At 45.0% G+C, this 14,064-nt stretch overlaps 1 protein-coding gene across 1 annotated transcript; it reads right to left on the reverse strand.

Moving 5' to 3' along the window:
• COQ7 (coenzyme Q7, hydroxylase) lies at positions 11,073 to 13,999 on the reverse strand. The gene is made up of 6 exons (XM_021411265.1): positions 13,840 to 13,999; positions 13,541 to 13,740; positions 13,327 to 13,441; positions 13,076 to 13,215; positions 11,364 to 11,432; positions 11,073 to 11,270 (listed from the first exon to the last, which is right to left on the reverse strand). Exons 1-6 carry the CDS (start codon positions 13,916 to 13,918, stop codon positions 11,193 to 11,195), a joined length of 681 nt encoding a protein of 226 aa, XP_021266940.1. The 5' UTR covers positions 13,919 to 13,999; the 3' UTR covers positions 11,073 to 11,192.

Below are 14,064 nucleotides of genomic sequence, written 5' to 3' on the forward strand. Positions count from 1 at the left end.
GGCGCCGCCCAACGCCTCCCGCCGGGCCCGGGCCTCGGAGCCGCCAGCGCGGGGCGCCCCGCGGGGGTCAGGGCTCCCGCAGCGATCGGTCCCCTCCAGGCGAAGGAGCGTTCCGGGCCTGGCAGAAGTTCCTCGTGTGTTGCTTAGGGCCCTTTTCCGCATGACAGCTGCCGCGACGCTGTCGCGGCACAAGGAGAGCGCGGAGCTCCGAGGTGCGGCCGCCCCAGCGCTGCTCCGTGGTAGCGTCGCACAGACACGGCTGCTGCGGCCGTTCGCGCACCCCTTAGCTCTGTGTGCCGGGAAGCAGAACGTCCTGTAAGCCGGGTTACTGTGATAAGTAGGAGTTTGTAATCCCGATGTCAGTGCAGAGGGGAGCCTCGTCCTTGGCCCCTCTCTGTTCAGCACAAGCTGTTTACTGAAGCTGAAGGAGCATCTTTGTAAGCATTGCATCGTGTTTTTGCTGCAGGTGATGGAATCAGTACTGCATAACTGCAGCACAGCTGCCTCTGCACAATATCGCTAGAGGCCCCTTGAAGGCGAAAGAGCAGTGCTTGAAGGCAGGAGACTGAACCAGCGAACTGAGAATGCTGTCACAGCCGAGAAAGAAGTTAAAAGAAGGAGCTAAGCACAAGAGAGAGCCTATGCAAATGTTTGTTTTTGTGATTTGTCTTCACATGAAACAAACCATTACTTCGAGTACATCAAGCTGCGCTTCGCAGAATGCATTCAGTTCAGCAGCCACAATGCTGCCCCCTGAGAAGTCAAAGCGGGTAACCAAGGCCAAGCAAAGTGAATTACTTCACGAGCAACCAAGGCAAAAAATGTTTAGAAAGCACATCTGTGCTGGTATGAAACCCATCCCTTAAGACACTATATTGAAAAACACCACTGAACTGTATGAACCTATTGGCCCGTAGCTTCAATTCTTACTAGCTTCTGCTTCTTTACACACCCAAACCAGCATGTTTCACAGGTCTTCAGGTCTTGCTATTGGCACACCAACTTTGCATCCAGCCTGCACCCTCTCCTCACACAGGGCTGATGTGATGAGCTGCACAGTGCACTTGGCACACACAGCCGCATCCGCAGGAGGCAGCAGGGCTGTGATGGGGGCCTGGAGCTCCGCCGTACGGCCAGTATCGCAGCAGGACCTGCACACAGAGAAAGCTGCAGCCCCCCACAGCCATGCGTAGAGGTCTGCTTGCTGGAGGAAGTCCAGATGTCACCTGAACCAGTGGGACACTAGCCAGGGCAGCCTGACAGCAGCGTGCCAGCAGCCACTCCAGGGGAGCACATGCTGGGGCTCTGCACACACCTGTATGTCTCCCAGGCAGTGCTGCGGCAGGCTCACTCAAGCTGCCAGATAGCAGGTTGTACTGCAATAATCATGACCCCAAAATCAGGACCAGAGTGAGCCCGCAATTTTGGTTTTTTTTTTTTTTTTATCTCCATGGTTTATATTACCAGCCTGTTCTTTCTCACCTTTTCAGCCAGCAGCAAGGCGAGAATTGTGGAGCCTGGGACTGGTGAGGGATGGCCAGTGGCCTGTCTGCAGAACCTAGGCTGCTTCAGCACTCCCTGAGCACAGGCCAGCTCTCTGGACAAAACACTGAATGTGTCAGACGTTGGAGACTTAACAGGGGCAAGCAACTGCCTAATTTTGCTGTCAAGACCTTACCTGGAAATTGCCATTTTAAGAGCGACTCTGTCTCCCCAGTCCCCCAGGCTAACAGCATTTCTGGCTGCTGAACTAGAAATAAAGGGGTCAAACACAAAACTACTTCCAGTTACCAAACAGCAAGAAGTGTCATTCCTCATTACCCTTCATTCCAGTCCTACCAAAATTACACCACGGGGACTGTCTGCTTTGCAATGGAAGCAGCTCATCCATGTTATTACATCCTATCAGTAGTTTGCATTTTACAGCTCATCACAGAGGAAAATAAACAAACCATGTTGCCTTGTCAGGAGTACAAGTTCCTCTTGTTTCAAGCAACAAGAACACTTGGAACTTGAGAGCAAGCAGCAGTGACAGGCCGCCCCTCCACTCGGTCTCCCACCACTGTGTGGGAGGTGGACCCCGTGCAACGCACTCACTTCTGAGGTGGCTGTCAGACATGTTTTCTGCCTCTCCCAAGGAAGTAACAGCTCATTTGCTTGGATTAAAATATCTGTACTGGCAGGCAAGTTATAATGTTGGTGCTCCTTGTTTTTCACTTAAGCAGCAATCTTTTCTTCTATATAAAAATAAAGAATAAAAACCTTTGCGGTTTCTTATTGGAATTGCATGTTCCAGAAAAATAACAGGTTGTACACTAATAACCATGACCTCAAGATCACAGCCAGAGAGAATCCACAACACTGATTTTTACTGCCATTGTTTAAATCACCCATTGTTTAAATAAGTATTATCTAAGCACGTGCTTCAGAATGCCTCATATCCAGGATATCCTGTTCACTAAATAAAGAATAATGTTATACTTAATCACGTACAACACTGAGCTAAAAATGGACATCCCAGCGTATATCATCTGTGTGATATTTCCAGAGGAGGTTTGTAAAGGCAAAAAAATGTGTGGGTATGTAGTATCCATTAAGTTTTCCACAGTGAGCGGTATTTCATACATCTGTCTAGCTGGGATGTCAAAGCTACAGCATGCCAGACCCCGTCGGAGGTGTGGGAAAAGCAGTCTGCACAGGGAGCTCGCCATCTGAGGAGGGAGAAGCAGCAGCAGAAAGGCAGGAGGCACACACAGGTGCCATTGTCTGTTCGGTGCTTTCACCACCTAGCCGAGACAGAAGTCCTAGACCTTCTTAGACTGAGCAACCCAGGCCTACAGGGCATGTCCATGGACATCCAGGAGTTTGGGTGTAGGACCGTTGTTACATGTCCTCTCTTAAGATATTTTCTATTTATTAAGTGGGATGTTCTTGCCACCTCCGCCTGTCAGCTCAGCAGCTATCAGCAGGGTGGAACACCTCTGAACCAGATAGCCTGCAGGCAGACCCGGCTTCTCTGAACCACATATAGCCCAATACAGGATTTCCTTGCTGTAGAAGGATGGCTTCCTGAATAATTCTTACAAACAATCTCTTGTCCAAGTTGGTCCTTACTATAGCCAGAAATACACTGGCTCTGTGCTGGTGAACAGCACAAGCACTGGTAAGCTCACCTCCAGGCTAGCAGGTGTTGTTTAGAGCTCTCAAGGACTTGTTCAGGGTAGAAACTTGTGAGCGTTTTTATTTGCCCATTACACTGACAGTCAGGAAGCCATGTCTATATGTTTCCAGCTAGCAAATAAAACAGGAACAACAACAACAACAAAAAATATGTGCTTTAAGGTATGCTTGCACAGAGTTCTGCCCAACAAGCTGCGAACCCTCCCAGGAGCTGAGGCTGCTGCTGTTGGGGACAGCCTCAATACGTGCATGCTGAAAGGTAAATTTAATCACTGGCTGAGATGGTTTAGCTTAATTAATGGTATGCCACTTAAACTTGTATTTGCTTCTGTCTGAGATACACCGTAACTTGCAAAACTAATGAAAACTGATGGCATAGCTAATTTCTAATTTGCTGATTAAAGCACAGTCTTTTAAATGAGGATTATAATGGTTTCATTAGGCCAGTTTGGGGCTGTTGTGCCATTTGATCGATTTTAAAATCAATTTAGGAAGATTGGAACATTTTAAACTGATCTAGATTTTTATTGCCTGTTTGCTAGCAAAAAGAAGACATAGGAAAGAGAACGTAACACGTTTCAAATTCTTATCTATTGCTCCAGTTGTTAGAGCACATTTTTCCCCTTGCTTCCCCCTCAAACTAATTCCACAACCAGCTTGGTTGAAATTTGAAAAAGCGAAGACCCAAAGCATTACTGTGCATTTTCATGCAAGGAAGCTCCCATTGGTGTCCCCAGACCAGCCCTGCCTTGCTGGCTCTCTCTGCTCAGAAGCACGAAGGCTAGAACCCCATCAGAGACTCGGAGCATCACCTGTTCTTTTCCACATTCCAAACCACAACTTTTCATAAAGCAGGTTGAAATTTCTCTCTCTTTCACTGCTGCATGCATAAACCCCTTCCTGTAGCATTTGTGAATTTATCCTGGCAGAAAGCCTGGTGTTAGAGAGCAAAAGCAGCTCCTCAGTGATCCTGATCACCTTGACCGCTACCAAACAAACAAACAAACCTACTTCTGTTTTGATGACAAACAGTGCAAGGGAGTCACACTGCAATTAGGGCAGAAAAGGCGGATGTTCTGCCCACCCAGCACATGTTCTGTAAGGTTGGGACATGGAGGTAGCTTGAGGAAGCCTGGTCCTAAACCCTAACCTCATCCTACCAAGCAGCACAGCACCTGGCACAGATGTCTGCACATAGAGTCATAGAATCATAGAACTGCTCAGGTTGGAAAGGACCTTCAAGATCATCAAGTCCAACCGCAACCTAACCATATGATTTATAAGGGTATTGCAGTGTCAGAGCCCCAAACCCTGCCCGCAAAGCCAGAGCTGGTCTCTCCCCAGCATCCCTCCTCACAAATTTCTCAGTCTGCGCCCTTTAACTAAGATTAAATGTTCCCAGATCAATGCAAAGCAACACAATTACCTTATTAGCAATACAGCAAGTGCAGCATATCCCTGGTTTTGTTTGAGGCCGGTCAGATTAGCTCATTAAACAACAGCTATTTTTACATCTAGTGTCATAGGTTTCCTTATTAGTACAGTGCCAACCACTTGAACAGACGTAGGATCATCTTTCATATCCTATCTAATTTAATTTAAATCTATTTTTTTCCACTTACCATACAGAAAGCATCATCTTTGCTCCCTGGAGCTGCAAAATGCAAGCTGTCCTGCTCATCTCACGCTGGTGAGAATGTGAAGCTGAGCCACTGAAAGTGCAAGCACTGCACAGGCTGCATCCCTGAGACCAAGATGGAACCTGAACAGCCTGGTTCACAGCTGTGGCTCATTTCCTGCTTTACTTCTAGGAATATGCTCCATCCCCTGCTCTCTTGCTCCCTGCAAATGGTGTATGCCAGAGGCCAGGTTTCCCATCTCAGCAGGATGGGAAGGGGATGTGGGTGAGGTCCTGCTGTCGCCATGAGTCAACCCCTTGCTGGGGGCTTCTACAAGAGATTTTGCAGGTAGGACCCCAGGGCGCTTTCCAGAGGAGCAAGTAGGATACTGTGATGTCTTCAGCACCAGTCTCACCAACATGAGGACTCAGCGGGTGGCTTCTCACCAGCACCGGTCTCATGTCCATGAAAGCATTGCATTCCCTAGCACAGAGGTCTCCAGCACCTCTGGGTTCCCCTCTGAATGGACATATTCATAATTAAAGGAGGACATAAATGTTTGGAAAAACCATGGAACAACAAAGACCACATTGAATGCATTCAAGCGAAACAGAGTTGGACTATAAGTGTCGCAGCCTTGTGATGGCAGATGCACTGCAGAGCAGAGATTGCAACAATTTGGTGATCAGTAGCAGAAACAAGGGACATCCATGGTGGCCTGAGAATGAAAAACTTGAATTGAAAAATGAAGAGGAACAATCACCCACCCAAAACCAATACTCAGCTCAGATTGTGGCTCTTAAAGTGACACGGCACCATCCCATGCAAGTTACTCCCGTTCTGTGTCTCTGCCCTGCCTGCTGCCATGGTATGCCTGGTGACAGAGGCTTAGGCTGGACAAATCCCATCCTCCCCTTGAGAGCACTCTGATACTGATAGTCACACTCAGAATTTCCATTCCTTGTGCTCCACTGTGGTTATAGCTGTTCTGGGAGCCGAACGGGCAAGAGCTTTAACAATTCTTGTCTGTGGGAAGACTTCGAGTCATTCAAGAATTGTAAAATACCAAGGGCTGCTTCTAAACTCACTGAGAGATTCAATTCAGACAATTTCAGCACCTAGTTTTAGTTGTACTTAGTTCCTTATTTTTGTATTTAGTCTCTCAGTACCAAAATATTGCTTACTATAATCTCACTGGCTAATAAAATCTACATCCCAGGATACATTTTTGGAGGGAGTACAAATAATATTCCTTCTTTGTATGGTGGGAGTGGGTAAAATCAGATATTTCTTTCCTATACCCTTTCACTGATGGAAAAGCATCCTCCAAAAGAGCTCACAGGAAGGGGTCATTGCTGACTGGAGAGGAGATGAACTGTAAATATACACACAAATAAATAATAACCCAGTCCAACTAAAAAAAATGCCTGTGCATATGAAATAAGCAGATGTGGTTTTCAAGGAGTTTCTGCAAGGTGTTGGAATATAAATACTGGAAGTTATAGCTTTGAAGTGACCTGGAAGGAAATACTGAAGCATTAGGTCACTTCTACAGGTCTCTTCAAAGACATGGTTTCACATAAGTGTTCATATTCATATGTACTTCACCTTCTCCTTTTGGGATTTCTCCACGGATTGTGCAACAATCCATAGGAAGGCTCTAGGTTTTCACATCAGCTTACCAGTACAAATCCTCCTGCTGGTCACAAACCTTAAACATCTCATGAGTGTTAGGATTCATACCACAGCTGCTGTAGGGGAGCATATGTTTCAGCTTATGCTGTATTAGTACTTGTGCTGCATGTATCTGCGTTTATGACAAATGATAAGCAAATACAACCAGATCTAGAGTCTGTCTGTAGCACACGTATCTGTCATTTTCCTTCGCAGGGCTCAGCTCTCTGAAAAGAGAAACCACTTCTCATGCATAATCCCTCTAAACATATGCCTGATATCTTGCTAGATTCCCACATTGTATGTAAACAACTTGTGTCACTTAATATTGAGATGTAATTATTTCTCATTAGGAAATAACGCTGTGATATTTAGGTGGGAGGATTTGAAGAGCAGATAGTTCTTACATTTAAAAATTAAAAAAATATATTTAAAATCACACTTCAGTCACCCTAGAATGTTCAAGCAAGTAGCATTTTCCCTGCCAGAGTCAGAACAAGGAGGGAAGCTATATAAGAGGGGAAGGTAGCACTCAGCCATGGTTAGTAGCCAGCTCACGGGATGGGGATGTAGTGAGCCATCAACTGCGCTTGCAGAACAGACTCACAAGGGGTGTCAAGTATGCTCCCTGTGAGGAGCTGCAGGCCTGTGATCAGAGTGGTGTCCAAAACAACAAATCAGGGAACCACTGTAGCCAAGATCGGATGGATGAGGCAAAAAATAAATAGGGACAAGCTGTTTATTTCAGGAGGAGGCAGGATAGAAAAAGGGAGGTACCATGGCACCTGGCAGGGCTTTGGGAAAACCAGGCCCAGGCCAGGGGGACTGCTGGGAAACACCAACAACAACACCATGGTACCCCAAGTGGGCACACAGAGACTGGGGCTGGTTGGATTTTCTTCATACATTCAGAGAGTGCTTTGGGTTGGAAACAACCTCAGAGATCATCTCGTTCCAAGCACCCTGCCGCAGGCAGGAACACCTCCCACTGGGCCAGGCCGCTCTGTCCCCCTCTAGCCTCCTTGGGCTGAACAGGCTTCCTAGGGAGACAGCACCAGCTACTGCACTGTCAATGTCTCAGTCGTACTCAGTGCTCAGGGCAGAGCCTGTGGATGCTGCTAGCAATGGAGTGTGGTGTTCTTGTCCACCTGGTGCTTAGCAGTCCCCAGCTTGGGCACTGTGACCAGAGAGCAGAGCTCAGCACTTTCCTCCACTCCCAGTCAGGAGTTGCAGGCCGCTGTGAGGACTCCCCTCAGCCTCCTCTACTCTAGGCCAAACGAAACCATGGGCCTCAGCCACTTCCCTGCCTTTTGCCTCCCAGACTCTTTCCCACAGTCACAGCTTTCTTTTGGATGTTTTGACATTATTTTAAAAATGAACCTGTTTCATCCATTACTGAACATCCTTACACTGCCATTCACTCAGGGCTAATGAAGGAGAGCAGGAAGCCAATGAAATGTTACATTCACTAAAGCACAGGATAAAACAGGATATCTTAACAAATATTGGAAAAGATAGCACAAAAATAGATTATGATTCCTGCTTCAAGGTAATTGGATATTTTATTGATACAGAATAAACTTGCCTTTTATTAACACAACCACACTGTTAAATAATTCCTTCTGCCCTTCTAAAAATCTTCCTTCTAATGCAGTTCTTTTAGAGACCTGTTACCACCGAACCTGTTCCAATGACCTGCTGACTCCGTTACCCAACACTGCCTCAGAACTCCACATACACATTCCAACAAGCTTTACTCAACGCAGTCCATATCCCCACCCAAGCTGCAGCCAGCCTTGCACTTACACTCAAGTGAACCACACAGATTGAGTCCAAAGCTCAAGCCCATTATGTCTGGCATTTATCTTGTACCAGTAACATTTACCATCTTAGACAATGATTTAGCTCTGTGCCAAACAATCTTATAAGCCCCATTTTACATAACTTGTGGTATAAAGTCCATTCAGTGTATGTCAGCATTGTTACATCAATTGCAGACACAGAGGCTGGATCTTTGCCCAGCTCAGCCATGGCATCATGACCAACATGTGCTGCCCACAGCCAGACCCACGCTGCTGTGGGGTCACACAGCTCTGCCATGCAGGCAGCTGTCGGAGGTTGAAGGGCCACAGATGAACATGCAGAGCCATCCTCCCTTTGCACAACAGTCTGACCAGGCTCCTTTTCCTTTGTCAACACAACCCAAGCCAGATCAGAGTTGACTGGGAATCACTAAGATAACAGACTTGCATAAGAGATGCGCTTCAGCCTCTGCTTGCTGTTAACCCCTAGGGGACAGCTGCCACCAGCATCGCCTGGCATCCAGTCCGATGTAAGTAATGGATGTCACACAGTTTTTTTTTTTACTTATTTAATATTCAATTACTAAATTCCATGACTTACACAACTGCATTGCATGTTCTTCAAACACTTGCTACCCCACTAGCCACCTTAGTTAACCATTCCTTCATACTTCTTCAGATAATATAGGAATATTCCACGACACCATATCAATGCTTCAGGGAAATTAAGGCAATGAAATTGAGACTTACCTTGTGCACAAAGCAGTGGTCAACTTAGGACAGACATCTTAAGTTTAATACGATCTCCCTTTAATAAATTCATGCTGACATGCACATTGCTCACAACTGTCTGAGGCTGAGACAAGAAAAATGAGAATCTCTTGGAGCTCCCCTGTTGTTATATAGCCCCTGCTCAATCAGCCATTTAGCTTTTGAGTTCCTGAAATTATTCCAGAGGATGGGCAAACCAGTGAGAGAAAGAACCAAATGCTACATTGTTCAGACAATGCAAATAATATTTGTAGTTTGAGTATAGTCAGGCCAGTCTTGTAATGTTTTGGTAGAAATTATTCTCAAAGAACTTACAAAATGCACTGTAACAAATCGTACAGGAGTTTTTGCATTAAAGACTTAGCTTCCAGTCTAAGCTCCTTCACAAAAAGAGGAAAAGTAATCCTTTCATGACTAATTAGACACTGATCAGTAGCGACACATACCAAAAGAGCTACTCGAAAACATAGAATCACAGATATACCTGGATTACAAGCTGTCTGAAACTTCACCAAGCTCCCAGATGCAGATCTTGAATTCCTGCCCATACCTCAGCATTGCTTATCCTCCTCTGGTCTCAAAGCAGCTACAAGGTCAGTCCACAGAATTTGGTCAGATCAACAGAACTAGACATTTCAAACAGCAAAACCACAGTACAACTACATAACAGGCCCCAGTATAGTTGTGTGGCTTTGCCATATGAGGTAAAATTCAAGATTGGCAAAGGTGACTGGATTCCTCATGACAGTAATCAGCAACACAGCTACTGTTCTAGTTCTCGGTTCCCAATTCTCTCCCTTTTGGCTAAGCTTACATCCATTACATTCCACTTCCAGAGCTGACCTGTTTAGTTATGCCCCATTTCTTTGGCTAAAAAAAAAAACTGATTTCTTACACATCATGGCTTTTAACCACACAAAGACACAACAAGTTCTGCTCTCTGATCTGCCATGGTTAATTATTCTTATTAGGAAAACAAACAAACAACATACGCATACAAAACCACTAAAAACTGGAAGACCTTTAAGATTGGGAAATAAAAGGTAGCTTACGGCAGTTAAACAAACTGAGCTGTTCAGGTTTTAGAAGCATGGATAAAAGGGCAAAAGCATGGCTGTGTCACCTGCACTATTATTCCTAGGGTTTTCCTTGCCATGTATGACAAAAAGGCAATGCTTTTCAGCTATGAAAATATAAGTCTCTGTCAGGGACTTTTAAGTGTTGGCTAGTAAGTTTTTAAGACCTAACAAGCAAGAGATGCAATTATGCAGAAAATGCTTTCCATCCCTACCAGTCTACAACATACGAATTCCATTGCTGTATTTTTTTTTTATCATCTCTGGTTAGAGTTTAATAGAGCATATGCACAGAACTCTGTCTTGGGCATTTCTACTGCTCCAAGGCAGGATGCCAGCAGAAAGCATGCAGAAATCATTTCAGTATTGAGTGCCACTGAAGACTGGAACGAAAGGAAGATAATCTCAAAAGCTGTAAGAGAATATGAAGTGCAATTCTGCAGGTGCTCTAAATCGCTCTCTCCACCAGCTTTATACATCCATTAATTCTGAGCACACAGAACAGAATCAAGGGAAGAAAATCTTAAAAAAAAAACCTTTAAGGATTGAGACAAAATAAATGAATAAGTTAACAAGGCTTAAAATAAAAGACTTAAAATAACAAATCTTTATTCAAGGCAGACCAAACAGAAATACTTATTAATGCTTCATTTACTTACCCTGAAAATACAAATCAAAAATATCCTACTTATTCAGTATAAGTGATTTTAAAATGAGCTAATAAGCTCCAACTTACTTCGAGTATATATAAATTTGAAAGCAATAGAAAATTAACTATTTTCATGTGTGCCGATATATATGTAATACATACCCACAGTATATATATAAATACATACATATTTTACTGCCACCTTGTGAACAGTTTCTGCCAATTCTGCTGCTTTTCACATTCAGCCCAAATGATTCGAATGTTGATTTTTTGAAGAGGTACTCAATGTGACAAAATCAGATGAGGTTGAATCAGATGTTTAATTAAGAAAATTTTAAAAGTCTGAATAAAATAAAGCTTAGTCTTCCATACACTTTCGTTTCACAGTTTATTACTGCAAGCATATTATGGAAAAATATCACTAAATTCTTTCTGATAAATATATTGCAGCTTTGCATCCAAGCTGTATTACTGTCTTCAAAACAGAGTAAGCTGGTGCCTGTAAAGAAAAAGAATAAAAAATTTTAAGTATCGAGTAGGGTGGAGTTTTATTTGAACTAGAACAGCACCAGTTAGTAAACATTGTACTTACTCTCTCTGCATCGTGCTCAAGCCCAATGTCATGGTGCTCCAGTTCATCATCCCGACATTGCTTTATTATCTTTAAAAATAGGAAGTAATTAGTAAATCTACTTTGAAGAAAAGTCAAGGCAGCTGAATATAGAACCACAACCCGCTGGTCATTGTATGCACCAGGGCAAGCCCAGGTCTCTCAGAAGCTTCTCCAAATACTCAACTTTCAACTTGCCAAGAACAGGATTATTTATATCATTCCCCAAAAGTAGAGTTATTTAAATGTTCTGCAGAAGTATTAAAGAAAACTAAACTTCCGTTTAACGTATTGTAATGCTATAATGAGATGGAAAGTACCGCAATAATAGCAGGGTAGCAAAATCTTTGCCTGCAGTAAATTAGAACGAGCACAAACGCAGCAGCCGTGGATGCAGAAATGAAGAGAGCCGCTTCCCTTTGGAAGGCCTCAGGTAGGCAGGGATCTCCAGCAAGAGATACTCTTGCCTCCTCTGCCAACCTTTAAAGGAGGTCTGAGAAGGGGAAGATCTTGGCTCCACCCCTTCCAGTTACTCAGGTGCACTGCACACACCTGAGCTCCCCTGCGCTGGCCCTGCCTTTCCACCAGGTGCTCAATCACTGGCTCAGGCTGTGACTTAGCATTTCTGCTACACATATCACTATCTTTTTCAAAATTTTAAGAAAACCTGTAGTCATAGTGACTAATTGGTTTGTCACATACAACTGTTACTCTGACAATTCAATTAACAAAATTAAAGTCTCTGCCTTGACAGATAATCAGTAAAGGTGTTTCCCTGTAACCCAACACAGCTTTTGCCAAATTTAGCATAGTCTGAAGAACACGTTTTCTCCTCCACTTTTTCCAACTAGAACAAAAAGGTCAAAAGAATTTCCTCTTGGTATGACTGGATATAACCAGGACAGCTTAATAATGTGGTCAGAACTTATACTCAGCCACTGACCTCATCCAAGAAATTTGCTTTCATTACTGTTCCTAATACTGTGGCTGTGAATAACCTCATGCACATCAGCACCATCTAGTTACTTAAGGTACCATTCCTGTAACACATTTACAATTTGGATGCAAACACATTTGTCTGCATGTTAAACAAGAACCAACTGAACACAGCCAGCAAAGAACTAGAAATGTATACACAGGCTGTAGAGTAAGCTCCTACCACAGATGAGCTGAACTTGCAATATCTGAAAACAGGTCAGCCCTTCATAAACACCCTACAGGAGCACATCCCAACCTGACGCCTAAAGTACTTGGGAAATAATTCCCTTGCAGAGCTAACAAACACTAGCTCCTTCCATGCTCTGAGCAGCATTCAAAACTAGAATTACATCGTAACATTTTATGCTGGATGTGATTATGTAGTCTCTGTTTTCCCTTTTCTCCCCTCTAACCTCTTCCTTTCAAGGAAAAGTAATCACAATTAAGGCCCAGCTCTCCCAGCAAAAAGGAGAGCAATGAAGTACTGAAAGTGTGCTGAAGTTAATCTGAGGCACATTTTAGTTTGCTGCTTAGTAGGCTTAGTGCTGCTGAAGGAGTAGCCATCTTTTCATCCTAAAATTTCTATTGATTTTGGAATTCTAAGCAATAGAAGAGAGAGATGCTGGAAATTCAGATTGGAATTCAGCGCAGTATTTTTTTCAAGTCATATTACTAAGTTCAATAAATTTCTCATGTTCTTTTTAAGTTACAGTTACCTGCATCAGTTCTCTGTACTTTTCTGGATCCTCCTCCATTAGAGTTCGGATCTGGTTGTTATAGTGGTCTGATATGCTCTCTTCCACTGCCACCGTGCAAGCCATTGCGCCCTTCTTCCCAAGCAGAGAGCTTCCAGCCCCTGTGATTGCAGTACCAAACATATACAAACAATGAAATCTGAAACAATATGAATACTTCAAGCATTCGAAGACTTACAAAACCAACAACAGCAATAACAACATAAACTCACCTAAAACAAAGCCTGCTATATTCCAAAAAGGCAATAAGACAGTAGGTCGGACTCTGTATGCAACCATTAACTCATTAAACTTTTTCAGATGGTCTTTCTCCTGATTCCACATTTGCTGCAATAGAGCCAAACGACAGCAAAGACCCAAGAAGTTAAATGCTCCACTACAACCAAGAAGCACAACGCAAACCAGACGGGCTCAGGCCCCGCGCACCTGGATGAGCGGCCCCGCGGCCGACCTGCCCAGCACGGCCATCTGCCCGGCGTAGATACGATTGGCGCCGTACTCCCCAGCGTGGTCCACGCGGATGATGCGGTCTACGACAGCTTTGTTGATGCCGTCCAGAGCCGCCCTCGTGCTGCACGGCCTCAGGGACGAGCCCTCCGCGGGGGAAGGCCACCTCCCGCGGCGACCTGCCGGATGGACAGAGGTGAGCGGGGCTCTGCCGCCGCCCGGCCCAGGCCGTAAAGGCCCGGGCCGGTGGATAGCGGGCGGCAGCAGCAGCTCCGTACCTGCAGGGCCGCTCAGCGCTTGGTGCCGCCCCAACGAGCACCGCAGCGCCGGAGCCAGAGCCGCAGCCGCCGCCGCCATCCCACTGACCCCAACGCCTTCTGTGTCGCGCTGCTTACATCATCACGACGGGCCGCCTAGCTCCCGCCTCCATCACGGTTCCCATTGGCTATTCGTCGCCTCCGCACTGGCCAGCGGAGCTGTCACTCGAGACCAGCGTCCCCTAG

The sequence above is a fragment of the Numida meleagris genome, chromosome 13 (genome assembly GCF_002078875.1).
Source record: "Numida meleagris isolate 19003 breed g44 Domestic line chromosome 13, NumMel1.0, whole genome shotgun sequence".
NCBI classification, from domain to species: domain Eukaryota; kingdom Metazoa; phylum Chordata; class Aves; order Galliformes; family Numididae; genus Numida; species Numida meleagris.